The 16,193-nt window shown below is 44.8% G+C and overlaps 1 protein-coding gene across 1 annotated transcript; it reads right to left on the reverse strand.

Annotated features, from left to right (window-relative positions):
• Nucleotides 1-662: 662 nt before the first annotated feature.
• Nucleotides 663-14,342, reverse strand: LOC134292543 (zinc finger protein 777-like). Its single transcript, XM_062957804.1, has 6 exons — nt 14,138-14,342; nt 7,047-7,463; nt 6,076-6,202; nt 5,641-5,736; nt 5,181-5,294; nt 663-2,741 (listed from the first exon to the last, which is right to left on the reverse strand). Exons 1-6 carry the CDS (start codon nt 14,156-14,158, stop codon nt 1,828-1,830), a joined length of 1,689 nt encoding a protein of 562 aa, XP_062813874.1. The 5' UTR covers nt 14,159-14,342; the 3' UTR covers nt 663-1,827.
• Between the last annotated feature and the right edge of the window lie 1,851 nt (nt 14,343-16,193).

The following is a 16,193-nucleotide window of genomic DNA, read 5'->3' on the forward strand; positions in this document are numbered from 1 at the left end:
GCAGGACCACACTTCCCACTGAAATCCTGATAAATGTTGGTTAAAGTTGTTTTTATTTTTAAATATTGTATTGTTCTTTCATTGTTCTTGTTGTTTTTGCACTACAAATAAGACATGTGCCGTGTGCATCGGAATTTGTATTTTTTTCAAATGATAATACGGCCCCTCAACAGTCTGAAGGATTGTGGACCGGCCCTTGGCTTAAAAAGTTTGAGGACCCCTGCTCTAAGGCTTTATTTTGTAACAATCTTTTGGAACATTACTTTTGCTTTTAAAGAACTTTTTATCTTCTATTTTCTAATAAACTAAAAAGACTTCAACCTGTGTGCAGTTTGGTGTATACAGCAAGGTGAAGCTAACTTGAGGTGCGACAGGGATGGCATTTCTTTTCATAGTACAATGTTCAATAAAGTGATTATATTCTGTTCTATGGGCTTTTTTAGCTGCTGCATCACACTGTTGGCTCATGTTCCACTTGTGGTCCCCTAAATCCCTTTCTCGTGGTCTGTTTCCAAGCCAGGCACTACCCGTTCTATATCTGTGCATTTCGTTTGTATTGTAGTGTTGCACATTTCTCTCTGCTGAAGTTCGACCTCCCATCACGGTTCAGGCCTCCCACTCCTCTCCCAGGAAGCTGCGTTTCCCACACAGACGACAAGGACTTCAGAAGAGACACACTTGTATTGACAGGTTTTGCAAAATAAGGTGCGACCGAAAGGATACGGAAATCAAAGCCGAAGGCGGCGGCAGCAGCAGCCACAGACTGAACACCCGACGTAAACACAGAGGAGGAGAAAAGCGGGTTCATCATCACAGTCACCTCAGCTGACATTTATCTCAATGACACTGGAATTCATACGTTAAGATAGCTCAACCCATATTTACAAGGATGCCTCTTGCAAATAAAAATAACAAACACATTGCAACAATAGCAACATTAGCAGCAGCAATAACAACAACATCAACAACAAGACAACAGCAGCAAAAGGGGACCAGTTCTTGGAGTGTATGGGATGCAACGGGATGGGCGGAAAGTCCAGCTGGGACATCATACGACAGAAACAACACGACAACAAATTCTTGGCATTGGTTTGGAGCCACCGGAGAAGTGGCTCACAAGGGACACGTTTACCTGGGAGTGCAGCCAAAGGCTTCTTTAAACTCAAGGAACCAAATGTAAGAAGGGAGGGAGGAAGCCACTTACACAGACACAACGTTACTAACAACAATTAGCAGGGAAAGGATGGGTTTGATTTCCGCTCGTGGAAGAGGTGCTTAGAGACGGAGGAGAGAGAGAAGGGGAAGGGGGGACGAGTGCATCTGATGCCGTGACACCCCCTTGCGTGTCCGTTCTCCCCATTCCTGGCCCACTCCTCTGTGCGCATGCATGTTGGTCTTCCGCGGTGTGTTTGCATCTCTGTGTGTGAGCATCCACCTCAAGGAGGGCTTGGGGGGCAACCGAACGAGGCAGGAGCGTGGAATCCGTGATGCTAAGTAGTCCATTCCTAAAGCAGAAGAAGCGGTGACCCATCGCTCGGTGATGCCTCCTTCAAGAAAGTCCACCGAAGAAACAACACAACACCACCCAGTCACCCAGTTCTCTTTCCAGGTGCGGCAGGCCCTCCGGAACGCCACGAAGGCCCATCTAAGTGCAAACTGGGCATAGCTCATGTCTAGGCCCGATCCCAGCCCCTCTGTGCGGTGCGGGGGGAAACCGGGGCCGAAGCGCCGCCAAGTCGGAGCCTTCCTTCCTCGTCTTCCTGGCAGGACCAGGGAGGCAAACGGGGTCCCCTTTCCGCGTCCGGCCAACCGTGGGCCCGGGGGGCGCTAGGGCTGCTCCTGCTTCAGGCCCAGGAGGCTGGCGGGGCTCCCCAGGGCCAGGTGGTGGTGGTGCGTGGCCGCCATGGGGTTGCGGGTGTGGATTTTCTGGTGGCAGTTCAGGGACTCCTTGTAGCGGAAGTTCTTCCCGCACGTGGCGCACTGGTAGGGCGTCTCCCCGGTGTGGACGCGCCAGTGCTTGAGGAGGTGGTCCCGCCGGATGAAGCTCTTCCCGCACTCGGTGCACTGGTAGGGCCGCTCGCCCGTGTGGATGCGCTGGTGCCGCACGGCCTTGGAGAGGTCCCGGAAGTCCTTGCCGCAGTAGGTGCAGGTCAGGGGCCCCTCGCCTTTCCCCGTGTGCAGCTTCTGGTGCAGGAGCAGGCTCACCTCCAGCTTGAAGCTCTCCTTGCACTGGCTGCAGGTGTAGGGCCGCTCCACCATGTGGTTCCCCGGGCGCTTCCCGGTCCCAGGCCGCACGGTGGTGCCCCTCTGGACATCCGGGCGCTTGGGGGGCCGGGAGCGGGAGGGAGTGGGAGCCCTCGGGAGGAGCGAGGGGGCCGGCCGGGCCTTGGAGCCCCCTCCCGGGTCCAGGGCTGGGTAGCCGCCCCCTCCGCCGTGGCTCTTTTGGTGGCTGGAGAAGAGCTGCTTGTCCAGGAAGCCCTCCCCGCACTCGCAGCAGATGTAGGGCCCGGTGTGGGCTTCCGCCGCTTGCGTGGAGGTCTCCACCTTCCTCCCGTCACCCACGCAGCGAGCGGACCGTCGCAGGCTGCTTCCCGGAGGCTTCCTCGGAGGAGAGACCAAGATGGGCTGGCTCTCACAAAGCAGCTCCTCGCCCGGGCCTTGGAAAACCTCCGTCCATTTCCTGGGGATCATGCCAGGCAGCTCTAAGCCCTCGGGGTCTTCCTCCAGGAGCTGCGGAGCACCTGCGAATAAGGAAAGAGGGCAGGAAGGAAGAGGGAGGTCAGTGTTGTGCCGCTCGTCCAGCAGTCCCCTATGCTTGACAATGCGACCATAAGATGCTGAGTTGAAAAAGGTTCCAAGGATCATCCAGTCCAACTTGGCAGGAACCCACAATCCAAACCCTCCCAACAGATGGCCATCCTCTCAGAAACTAGGCATTTTTAATTACAAAAATGTGAATCAAGCACTGAAAGGGTTAAATGGATGCAACGACTCAGCAAGAGCTGTAGTTCAATATAAACAGGGGTGCCTGTAGCTTAGTAGGCCTCAGTGTGAGAAAGGCCTCAGTGTGAGTAGGCTCCAGTGTGAGAAGGCCTCATGTGTGAAGCTTCAGTGTAAAGGCTGCTGTGTGTGAGGCTCCTGTGTGAAGCTCCTGTGTAAGTTCGGTGTGAGAGGAGGCTCTGTGAGAGCGAAGCTTTTTATCTGCATGAGAAAGAAGCCCAGCGTGGAAGCAAAGAAGTATAAAGAACTTTATTTGTGTTATGGAAACCTTGATTTTGTAAATAGTGCAACCATATTATTTTGCTACAAGGAAAAGCCTCCAAAGGAAGAGATTGCATTGGTCTGTGTGTTTTTGTTCTTTGTATCACTTTTGGCTACTGGTGCTGGGTAACCCTGTTGCTAATAAGTTACTCTGCTGTACATTTATGGGGAGGGTCTTTTGTTTATAAACTCACTTGCTCAACACATCCAGCCTCCGCTTAAAGGACAGTCCAAATGGTCAAAGGTCTTGAAGCCAAGCCTTATGAGGAGCGGCTGTGAGAGCTAGATATGTTTAGTGTGGAAAAGAGAAGGCTAAGAAAAGGGACATTAGAGTGAGGTTTCAATACTTGAAAGGCTGTCATACAGAAGAGAGTCTCCTCCTCTTGAAGTCTTTCAGCAGAGACCGGATGGCCATCTATCAGGAGGGCTTGCACTGTGTCTTCCAGCCTGGGTTGGATTGGGTGGCCCTAGGGATCTCCTCCAACTTACAATTCTGATTCCCTGTATCATGCTCTAGACACAGAAATGGCTAGAAATGCAGTTTCCGGTGTGTGTGTTCACACACTGACTGAGGTCGTTTAGAGAACAGGGTAGTGGAATAGTTCTGCAAGGGGAACTATGCTGCATATCTCCTTTCAGCACCCTCCAAACTCACCATTTAGCCACTGCAGCCATTCTGTGGGTGGTTTAGAGCAGTGGATGCATCCCCTGAAGAGTGGATGCATCCCCTGAAGATGTCTGTCCAGATCCTTCAGAAGCCTCTGTTGGTGAGATGTTTGGAGTCCAGCTGCAGGACACAGCCTGCTCTCTCCACTAGCCATGGAAAGGCCATTCAGGGGGCCTATCACAGCAAAGCCAGGAGTGGCTTTGGTCACTCCAGAGTGGAAGAGAATACCAATCTCTGCAATGACCAAAGAAATCCCCAAAACAAAAGGCATAAGGTGGACCCTCTTGGAGAAGGTGCCCGCTCTGATTTGTACATCTGGCACACTTTGCAAGTTGTCCATGATAAATTACACTTTGTGTGCCCGCTTTGGCCTGTAGAGTCACCAAAGGAGGTGGCAGACCTGCCTCAACATGGAAAGATGCCTGGTTTGCCACCTTCTGAGCCTTTCTACAAACAGGAACTGAACTGAGGAACTGACCAGGAGGAAGACGGCTGTGCCTCATTCTCATCATTCTGAAATTCTGCTCTAAATCCAGCCCCAGTTAGAGCCGATCCACCAAATTAATTGCTGAATGGTTGTGTCGAGACTTTGGTAATTTCTATTGATTCAATGGATCAACTCTATTAAACAAGGCTGCTGTTCCGGTCCTTGGGATTGAGTATCAGAACAGCTGGAAATGGCTGTGATCAGTATATCATATTTTGAAGTCTAATTTACTTAATTACTTCTAATTAAGTAAATTTAATTTATTACTTCTTAGCACTTTAATCCGTTCCTACCTTACCTTATCCCATATTATCGCCGTTGACTCTCTGACACTTGTTTATGCACTTTATTAAAGCTTTGGATATTGTGTTTCATATGCCCGACCCCTTTTATCTCCAGTGGTTGATGCTGTATTATTACTCATTTGTTCTGATTTTATGTGTTTTATTGTATTTTTAAAATGTTTAAATGGTTTATTTTATTTTATTTATGTTATTACTGTTTTGTTTTGATATTCATTGTAATTGCTTTATTGTTTTGTTTTGGGCATCGCCTCATGTTAGCTGCCCGAGTCCCTTTGGGGAGATGGTGGCGGGATAGAAAAATAAAGTATTATTATTATTATTATTATTATTATTATTATTATTATTATTATTATTATTATTTCCAAATGACTCAAAGAATGACGACTTCAGAAGGCATTCTTTCTGCCCACCATGTCTTTTTCCCCACCTGCTTCCAGTGGCTGGCCCCTGCCCCACGCACCTACGGTGGAGTCACCCGGCATCTCTTTTTCGTCCAGGTCCCCCATGCCTTTGACAAGGGACATCTCCTCCTGCTCCATCCAGGAACTGTCGTTGAGGGCAGAAATGGGAGAGCCTGTTCCAAGGGGGAAGAAGAAAGCAGTTGTGAGTCACAACCGCCATGTTATCAGACAGGCTTTCCAAAGGCCAAACAGATTCTAGGACAAGACAACGTGCCCAACACCCCAAAATGAAGAACTACAGCTGTCCTGGCCACTTCTGTCCCATCACAAGCCTGTACATATTCAGCAAGAAGAGAACACACTTTGGGTGAAGTATTTACCAATCTAGGAGCCTCTGTTTTGATTTGATGGCAGGGACCAATGCCCAGATTCTACTCCCATTAAACCCACCAAGCAACCTTCCTGCCTCTCTCCCCTATGCACGTGCACCACTCCAGCATTCCCAGCTTGGCTACTCACCCAGAGCGGAGTCTTTGAGGGGTTCTCTTTCTTCATGATCTCCAGCGTCGCCTTGCTCAAACCGGGAGAGCAAGTCGGGTTTGGAAATAGCAGCATCTAGGGATGGGCAAATAGCATGCTTAACGGATATCAAAAGACTGTTTTATTATCATGTCTCTTTGCACTCTTTGCTCAGCCTCCACTTCCTATGGTCCATGTCTGAATCTCTGAGGGGCTGAAGGAGATTCAGCAGAGACTCCAACCTGAGATCCCAGAGACTACTTGATAATTGAAGCAGAGCACATGCCAGGCCCAGGGTCTTTGTCAACAAGTGGCAGCCCTGTATTTCTGCTGCACGGTTTGGAGGTTCCAGAGCCTCAGAGTCCAGGTGAAGAAGCGGGTTCTATCTGACATACACACTCTCCGAACCCAGATCATGCAGAGCTCTGCCCTTACCCATGGAGACCACGGCCTTGTAGTTGCACTTCATGATATGCCGGTAGAGGTCCTTCTGCCCTTCGTCCAAACTCCGCCACTCTTGCTCAGAGAAACTGCAGGAGGTGTCATCAAACAGCAGGGGGATCTGCAACCACAACGGACAAGGAGAGAAGTTATGGCCGTGCAACAGTCCATGTAAAAGACATCTAGGAGTCTTAGTAGACAGCAAACTGAATATGAGCCAACATTGTGAGCCAGCACCTAAAATGCCAATGGGATGTTAGTTGCATCCAAAGGAATAAAGTGTCCAGATCAAGGAAATACACTGCACTCCTCTCTTCTGCTTTGGTCAGGCCTCACCTGGAATAATACCCTTGTGTCCAGTTCTGGGCAAAGAGGAATATAGACTCTTACCCAGAAAGTGTCCAGAGAAGGCTGACCAAAATGACCAAAGATCTGGAAACCATGAATCCTTTTGAGAAGCAGCTTAAATTTCTGGGGATGTTTAGCCTGGAGAAGAAGGAGCAGGCTTCCTTTCTGCTGCTCTGGAGACTCAGTCGAGCGAGGAGATTCCAACTCAACATGAGAAATAACTTCCTGACTGTAAGAAGAGCTGTTCAACAGTGGAACTCACTGCCTTGGAATCTGGTGGAATCTCCTTCTTTAGAGGCTGGACTGATATCTGTTGAGGGTGCTTTGATTGTGCTTTTCCTGGCTGTCAGAGGCTTAGACTAGAGGTCCCTTCGAACTCTATGATTCTACGATCTACAACCTGAGCCTGGAGTTGCTGATGGCTTATTACTAATACTACTGTTACTACCGCTTCCAGTATTACTACTGCTACAGCTGGCCCTCCACATCTAGAGTATTAAAAGGCGGAGGTTCTGTCGCCACTCCATCTTCACCAAGAAGCAAAATTCAGCCTTCTGTGGTCAGGGTTGAGGTGCTCCAAAGCATGCAAGGCCACCGGCCGTGTAATACACACTCACCTTGGGGGTTTCCCCCTTGGAGCCCGGGGGCAGTCGCAAGATCCAGAAGTTCCGGTTCTTGAGCAGGTTCTCCATGTTCTCCAGCCGGCGTTGGAGCTGCCCGTACTCCTGGATGAGGGTGCCCAGGGCGGCCCACTTGCTCTCCAGCTGGTTCCCGAACTCCACGGCCGTCTTCTCGCAGCCGTCCAGCTTGGTCTCGGCCATCCCCATCCGCCCCTCCAGGCTCATGAGCTGCGCAGCGTACGAGTCCACTTTGCTCTCCACAGCCTGGATTTCGGCCACCACCGTCAGGGAGAGCTCCGCCGTTTCGGGAAGCGCGTCGGCCAAAGAGGTGGGCTCCGGGACACCCAGGGGCTGCGAGGAGGAGGAAGAGGAGGAGGCCGCCATGGCTTCGGGTCCCACCTCCCACTGGAGAGCCTGTTAGTGCAGACAGAACAATGGGGACAGGATCAAAGCACAGCACACTTGCCAATCTTGCCACCTGAGGCCTGGAGAAGGTATTATACAGATTACAACTCCTGGCATTCCCCAGTCCTTCCATAAAAACTCAACTTTTCTGTGAAGGTTATTATTAGATGTAGGTATGGAAGGATTGAGAGCTACTATGTTTTTATGACAGAACCAATTGGGAAATTACATTTATAGCCCAGGAACAAAAATCATGTTACATACTGTAATCAATCCATGTTTCCCTGTACAGAAAAGTTCCTGAAGAATGTCAGAAGGGCCTTTTGCAGAGCCCATTAAGGGCTCACCTCGTTCCCAGCACACAGAAACTGGTGGGCACCAGAAGGGCCTCCTGCCAGGGATGGGAAACATAACCAGGGACTGTGCCAAGGAGCCAAAGCGCATCAGGAACATTGTTGGAGAAACACGTCGCTTGGGAAATGAGCTTGTTTGGAATGTAAGGGCTAGAACATTTCTATAAACAAGGATTGCTCTCTTTGGATTTTCTGTTGCTTTTCCATGTTGTGATTTTTTAGAGATGTGGTTCAAGTTTGTTGATGTGATGCAGCTCTCAGTATTCAAGGAAGCCAAGTAGGCTAAGACTGACATGAACTAAGAATAGCTACTTATTAGCTTTGTTTCTTGCCTCTTTCGGTCTAGAAGTGGGCCACGATTTATAGCTGGCCACCACCCAGACTAAGCAGATAAACCCATATATGAGATAGTGAGTGCTATAATAATTCTTCCCAGGGTCACTTTTTGGCTCAAGAAACAAGACAAGAAAGAGTCCAAGAATACTAAGAGGTTAGATCAGAAATACATGGAAGGAGATCTGGATTTAGGTCCTATTCCGTCTCATCAGGGGCAACATTTCAGAGAAATGAATCAGATCAGAACGTATTAACCTATTAACAATCCTGAACTTTCTGCTGGTTTAAGGCCACCTTCCTCTTCAGCCTTCAAGTCCAAAGGGATTCACAGAAAGCTAAGCTGCTGAAATAGAACATTGTTTGTTTATTCCAAAACATTCCTATTCAAAAATGGAGGCTCTCAAATGGCAGCATTGGAAGCTGGTGACTTCCCTGTCATTGGGGGCAGCAAATCTGTTCTACGTTTTAATTCAAATCCAGTTCCTAAGGAGCTGAATGTGTTTTTGTGAATGTAGTCCATCACCTTGGATTGCGGTCTGGACTCAAATCCAGAACAGATTCACAGACGTGGAAGTCACCAGTGCTGTCAGAAACAGCACTGTAAGAAGTTGGGAATTGTAACTATTGTTAAAAATCACTCAGTCAAGGTGTTCTTCTCTACTGCCTTTTAAAATGAAATTTCAGTATTTGTTTCATTAAATTTCAAAGTTTTCTTCTGCAATTTTGGGGATTGAAAAAATAAAACCTTTCTTTTCAGCTGCGGATTTAGGAAAAAGGTGGGATGCAAACATAGAAGAATGAAAGCACTAACTCCTTGGAGATAGATTCAAGACATCCAGGTTTGCTGCAAAGAGTTCTGGAATGTGGAATTGCCCCAAGATTATTCATAGTTTCATGGTGGAAAATAAGACTGCGCTTTTGGCTTTGGCAGACTGGAAAATGGAAGGTTTTGGAGTCAAGTCGCTAGAAGATAGTTGATATTATTTCCACTGTGGAGCTCATGAACTAAAGGCGACACAATGAATTGACGGCTGAATGTTAAGCCAACACTTATATAAAATCTATACATTCAGTGGTTTGAATTTCATTGGGAAGAGCAGATAACACATTAAGCTTGTATCAAGTTACACGACTTGTCCATCTAGGTCCAATTTTTCCTATTTCAAGACGGCAAGGAGTGAACCCGTCTTCCTAAATAATATGAGGCATATGCTCCGTTACTGAAGCACAGCCTCACCTATTTCTATTTTGACCAGTACAATTCAAAACAAGAGCACTGCAAAATGGAGAAAGAATCCTGAGGAGGAAGCAAGGCAAGGTGCATCAAAATAATACAAACAGAAAAAATGATGAGGGGAAAGGAGACCATACAGTCTTCTAAAGCATCTTTATCCACTACGAATAGAATAAGAAAGGCAAGATTTGAGTAATCAGAGGCCAAACATTTAGAAACACCAGTATCATGACAGATCTAGATCGACAATGGAGGAAGAGGCTGCAGGACTTGGAAGGAAGAACTTAACCAATTTCTAATGAAGATATTTTAAAGTCCTTATTTTCCATATTGTCAAGAAATAGGAAACCAATTCTAGGGCCCAGGACTGATCAATCAGCCTTCCAACACAAACAGTGAAAAATAGCACATCTATATGTTAGAAGCAAAGAACAGGATAGTTTTATTCTTTGTTTTATCATGAGCACAATGCCTCCCAAGACACAGTGTTTCACCTCCATGTTTACTGCAGAATTGATGGAATTCCGGGATATCTAAACGTTGACCCACCAAGATTTGCACAAAAGTGTTTATCAAGTGTAGACTTTTCTTCTTCCCAAATTGGGGACAAAGGAACCCTGGGCATCATCCCAATATTAAATGCTTTGGATGCTAAAAAGAGAGAATCTAAAACGTGAGATACATTCGGGGGGAAACTAAACAAAGTAGCTGCCTAGTGAATATCCAGGAAAATACAGTCCTTCCTCCATATCCATAGATTCTGTTTTCCACCAATCCATGGCTTGGAAATATTTCTCCTCAAAATTCCCCAAAGGAAAACTTTGGTTTTTTTTTCTTCATTTTATATATGGGAGACTATTTTGCCATTTTATATAAGGGACAGCTAAATGAACTGTCAAAACTTAAAACACAGTTCAAGACCTATATCTTCCAGCAGGTCTACCCAGTCAGTTTTTAACTACATGTTTTGATATGCATAGAAATATATTTTAAATATGTGCATTTATGGAATGTATTTTAGTATTATGATTTGTTTTAACTATGTTGTGCCCTGCCTTGAGCCATAAGGAGAGGCAGGCAATACATAAATAAAATTATTATTATTATTATTATTATTATTATTATTATTATTATTATCATCATCATCATTAGTATTATCATTATTATTTTACAACACTGTTGTGTATAATGAGATTTGAGTATCCACAGATTAGGGTCTCCAGAGGGGTCCTGGAATGAAACCACAGTGGATGTTGAGGGCCCACTGCTACTTATGGACAGCTGAATTGGAGATAAAAAATTTTTATAACGGAAGAGAAATAGGAGTTATATTATCAGTATTATAATTGTTGCCTTATTCATCAGGACATCCTATCATATCCCTAACATCCAAAGCTTTGGGAGGAGAGGAAGGAAAAGAAACATTGGCTCTGTCCAAATGTGAGACATTATTTTCTTTGTGCAGAAAAAGGAATTGTACATCTTGGGAGGAACATTCCCTCCACTATGATGACAACAACAATAACAATATCAAGCACAGGCTTGATATGAAGAACAACTTATCAACGTCGCAGCTATTTCTAGGATGCTGAGTTTGAAAAACACAGTAAAGATGTCACACCTGATGAATCCCAATACTAACTGGATCTGATTACATCTGACAACCTGAAAACATCTGTGCATTTGGGAAAAATAATGATGACAACAACAACAACAATAATAATAATAATAATAATAATAATAATAATAGAATTGCATTTGTTACCTGACTTGAGCCTGGGTTACAACACAGATAAAAATGTAAAAAATTAAACCAGATATAAACCCAAAATCAAAAGGGATTAAAATCATTTGTGCCAATAATGATCATAATAATGTAATTAATTATTTTCCTCTCCTCAAAATCACAAGATTATACAAAATAATTCCTTTTAAGTCTTTTTAATTGCTTTACGTCATTCTAACTATTTATATTAAACAGTTTGACGTTTAAAGCCGTTCGTGAGCCAGAGCCAGGTCTTCTCCTTATCAGCTTTTCCTTCAATTTTGTCAAGGAACTTTCCATGCCATGTTTTGTTGTGCCAGCTGTCAGCTCTAGTTTGTAGTGCGGTTTTCTTGATCTGGTTTTTTGTCCGCTGTGCTTTGGGGAGTTTCTGATTTCTGACTTCAATCAAAGCAGGCTCTTCACTTTGCTTTCCATATTCTGCCAGGGCATGTTCTCTTCTTTGACTGCTTGTTTTACTTGCAAGAGTCCTCTGCCCCCTGATCTTCTAGGCAGATATAGCCGGTCAACATCACTGCGGGGGTGCAGTGAATGATGAATGGTCATTCGTGGGTGTTAGAGGCCCAATATCCCTTTTATTATTACTATTATCATTATTATTATTATTGTTACTATTATCATCACAATTATTATCATTATTATGATCATTATTATATTGGAGCCCATTCAGCTGTCATTCCTGGGCGGAAGAGGCCCAATGTCGCAATAATAATAACAATAATAATAACTCTAATAAATAAGTATTGTTATTATATTTTATTATTATTATTATTAATATTATTATTATTATTATTATTATGACACAGCATACACGATAGCTTTGCTGGATTTCGTATCACAAAATCACAAGTCGAACACTTCCCAAGAGTTTAGGACTGTGTGATTATTATTATTATCATTATCATTGCTATCATTATTATGATTCTATTGGAGCCAATTGAGCTGTCATTTGTGGGCAAAGGAGGCCCAATGTCCCTTTTACTATCACTACTAGGATCATTATTATTGTCATTACTATTATCATCATCATTATCATTATTATTATCATGATGATATTGGAGCTGTCATTCCTGCATGGAGGAGGCCCAATGTCCCTCTTATGGAGCCAATTGAGCTGTCATTCGTGAGCAAAGGAGGCCCAATGTCCCTTTTACTATCACTACTAGGATCATTATTATTATCATTACTATTATCATCATCATTATCATTATTATTATCATGATGATATTGGAGCTATCATTCCTGCATGGAGGAGGCCCAATGTCCCTCTTATGGAGCCAATTGAGCTGTCATTCGTGAGCAAAGGAGGCCCAATGTCCCTTTTACTATCACTACTAGGATCATTATTATTATCATTACTATTATCATCATCATTATCATTATTATTATCATGATGATATTGGAGCTATCATTCCTGCATGGAGGAGGCCCAATGTCCCTCTTATGGAGCCAATTGAGCTGTCATTCGTGAGCAAAGGAGGCCCAATGTCCCTTTTACTATCACTACTAGGATCATTATTATTATCATTACTATTATCATCATCATTATCATTATTATTATCATGATGATATTGGAGTTATCATTCCTGCATGGAGGAGGCCCAATGTCCCTCTTATGGAGCCAATTGAGCTGTCATTCGTGAGCAAAGGAGGCCCAATGTCCCTTTTACTATCACTACTAGGATCATTATTATTATCATTACTATTATCATCATCATTATCATTATTATTATCATGATGATATTGGAGCTATCATTCCTGCATGGAGGAGGCCCAATGTCCCTCTTATGGAGCCAATTGAGCTGTCATTCGTGAGCAAAGGAGGCCCAATGTCCCTTTTACTATCACTACTAGGATCATTATTATTATCATTACTATTATCATCATCATTATCATTATTATTATCATGATGATATTGGAGTTATCATTCCTGCATGGAGGAGGCCCAATGTCCCTCTTATGGAGCCAATTGAGCTGTCATTCGTGAGCAAAGGAGGCCCAATGTCCCTTTTACTATCACTACTAGGATCATTATTATTATCATTACTATTATCATCATCATTATCATTATTATTATCATGATGATATTGGAGCTATCATTCCTGCATGGAGGAGGCCCAATGTCCCTCTTATGGAGCCAATTGAGCTGTCATTCGTGAGCAAAGGAGGCCCAATGTCCCTTTTACTATCACTACTAGGATCATTATTATTATCATTACTATTATCATCATCATTATCATTATTATTATCATGATGATATTGGAGCTATCGTTCCTGCATGGAGGAGGCCCAATGTCCCTCTTATGGAGCCAATTGAGCTGTCATTCGTGAGCAAAGGAGGCCCAATGTCCCTTTTACTATCACTACTAGGATCATTATTATTACAGTAGAGTCTCACTTATCCAACATAAACGGGCCGGCAGAATGTTGGATAAGCGAATATGTTGGATAACAAGGAGAGATTAAGGAGAAGCCTATTAAACATCAAATTAGGTTATGATTTTACAAATTAAGCACCAAAACATCATGTTATACAGCAAATTTGATAGAAAAAGTCGTTCAATATGCAGCCATGTTATGTTGTAATTACTGTATTTACGAATTTAGCACCAAAATATCACGATGTATTGAAAACATTGACTACAAAAATGTGTTGGATAATCCAGAACGTTGGATAAGTGAGTGTTGGATAAGTGAGGCTCTACTGTATCATTATTATCATTATTATGATCATGATGATATTGGAGCTGTCATTCCTGAGGGGAAGAGCCCAATGTCCCTCTTAGGATTACTATGATGATTATCATTATTGGGATGAGGATGAGGATGTAGCCAATGGAGGTGGGATTGAGGCCAATGGAGGCCCCCTGTATCAGTGAGGCCTATCTCCCTTGGGCGAGGCCTGGGCCTGTCCTGTCAGATTTTCCCTTCCTCCTCGCCTCCCTCCCGGCCTACCTCCCCCCCAGCAGCCCCTCACCTGGGCGGGGCTCCACTCCATGGCCGCCGGCGTCGAAGCAGGGAGGGAAGGAAGGGAGAAGGGAAGGAAGGGAGCCAGAGAAGGAAGGAAGGAAGGAAGGAAGGAAGGAAGGAAGGCCGAGGACGACGAGGAGGCCACTGTCACGGCTGCAGCAGAAGCAACAGCAGTCCTGTCACCAGCTGGAGAAACAGCAGCAGCAGCAATGGCCCTTCCGCTCTGCAGCGCCACCGCGCGGCCGGAGGGCTCCGCTGCAGCAGAGTTCTTCTCCCAAGGGGAGGGGGGCCAGCAATAATAATATAATAATAAAACTTTATTTATACCCCGCCACCATCTCCCCAACGGGGACTCGGGGCGGCTTACATGGGGCCATGCCCAGACACCATACAATATAACAAAATAAAACAACATATCATAACACAATATAACAGTGCAAAAATAATCATATACATTACAGCACAAATCAGAGAAAACAGTAAAAAACAGGGCGGGCCACATGAACACTTAATTAAAAACTCGGGAGAGAGAGACATAGGAATAGGGGGAAACAGGGAAATAAAATGGTGGAGCAGTCTAAAGGATAAAAACCAAGGGGAATGGCCAGAGCAATATATTACATTTACTCCCCAAAGGCACATCGGAAAAGCCATGTTTTTAGATCTTTCTTAAAGGCTAACAAGGTGGGGGCTTGCCTAATCTCAGTGGGCAATGAATTCCACAGTCGGGGGGCCACAGCAGAAAAAGCCCTCTCCCTCGTTCCCACCAGACGGGCCTGGGACAGAGGCAGTGGCGAAAGGAAGGCCTCCCCGGATGAACGAAGGGAACGAGCAGGTTTATGGTAGGAGATACGGTCCCTAAGGTAGGTGGGTCCCAAACCGTTTAGGGCTTTATAGATGATGGTCTGCACCTTGAATTGGGACCGGAAAGTGAACGGCAGCCAGTGGAGCTCTTTAAACAGGGGAGTAGATCGTTCCCTGTAGCTCGCCCCTGTTATTAATCTGGCTGCCGAGCGCTGGACCAATTGTAATTTCCGGGCCGTCTTCAAGGGAAGCCCCACGTAGAGCGCATTACAGTAGTCCAGTCTAGAGGTAACTAAGGCATGCACCACCGTGGTCAAGTCAGACTTCACGAGGTATGGTCGCAGTTGGCGCACAAGTTTGAGTTGTGCGAAAGCCCTCCCGGCCACCGCTGACACCTGAGCCTCAAGCGTCAACGCTGAATCCAGGAGGACCCCCAAACTGCAATGGACCTGTGATTTCAGGGGGAGTGCAACCCCGTCCAGCACAGGTTAACACCCAATACCCCGATCAGATGGGCGACTGACCAGGAGGGCCTCTGTCTTGTCAGGATTGATCCTCAGCTTGTTCCTCCTCATCCAGTCCGCCACAGCGGCCAGGCACGTGGGAGTTGTTGTTTACAGTAGAGCAGGGGTCCCCAAACTAAGGCCCGGGGGCCGGATGCGGCCCTCCAAGATAATTTACCTGGCCCCCGCCCTCATTTATAATATAATATTTTTATATCAGTTTTAATAATATAATATATTGCATATACATATAATATTGATAATATTATCATTTTATACAATACAATACTAACAGTAATATCATATAATAATATTATGTTATATATTACATATAATATTACAGTATAGTATAGTTCAATATAGTATAATGCTAATATTGTGCTATGCTAATAATATAATATATTGTATGTACATACAGCTGCTCTGAGTTCCCTTCGGGGTGAGAAGGGTGGGATATAAATGTAGTAAATAAATGTAGTAAATGAATAAATAAATAATTTTGGACTTAGGCTCGCCCAAAGGCTGAAATGACTTGAAGGCACACAACAACAACAACAATCCTAATTAACCTGACTATCTCATTGGCCAAAAGCAGGCCCACACTTCCTATTGAAATCCTGATAGGTTTATGTTGGTTAAAATTATTTTCATTTTTAAATATTGTATTGTTCTTTCATTGTTATTGTTGTTGTTTTGCACTACAAATAAGATATGTTCAGTGTGCATAGGAATTTGTTCAGTTTTTTCCCCCAAATG

Source organism: Anolis carolinensis, chromosome 6, assembly GCF_035594765.1.
Source record: "Anolis carolinensis isolate JA03-04 chromosome 6, rAnoCar3.1.pri, whole genome shotgun sequence".
NCBI lineage: Eukaryota > Metazoa > Chordata > Lepidosauria > Squamata > Dactyloidae > Anolis > Anolis carolinensis.

What these genes read in the sequence shown, in the direction of transcription:
- LOC134292543 (XM_062957804.1), bottom strand. Translation starts at nt 14,158, where the DNA reads ATGGAGTGGAGCCCCGCCCAG. An exon ending in CCTCAAAGACTCCGCTCTGG is followed by an intron (nt 5,295 to 5,640) that starts GTGAGTAGCCAA and finishes CCCTTGGAACAG; the next exon opens with GCTCTCCCATTTCTGCCCTC. An exon ending in GCCGGGTGACTCCACCGTAG is followed by an intron (nt 2,742 to 5,180) that starts GTGCGTGGGGCA and finishes CCTTATTCGCAG; the next exon opens with GTGCTCCGCAGCTCCTGGAG.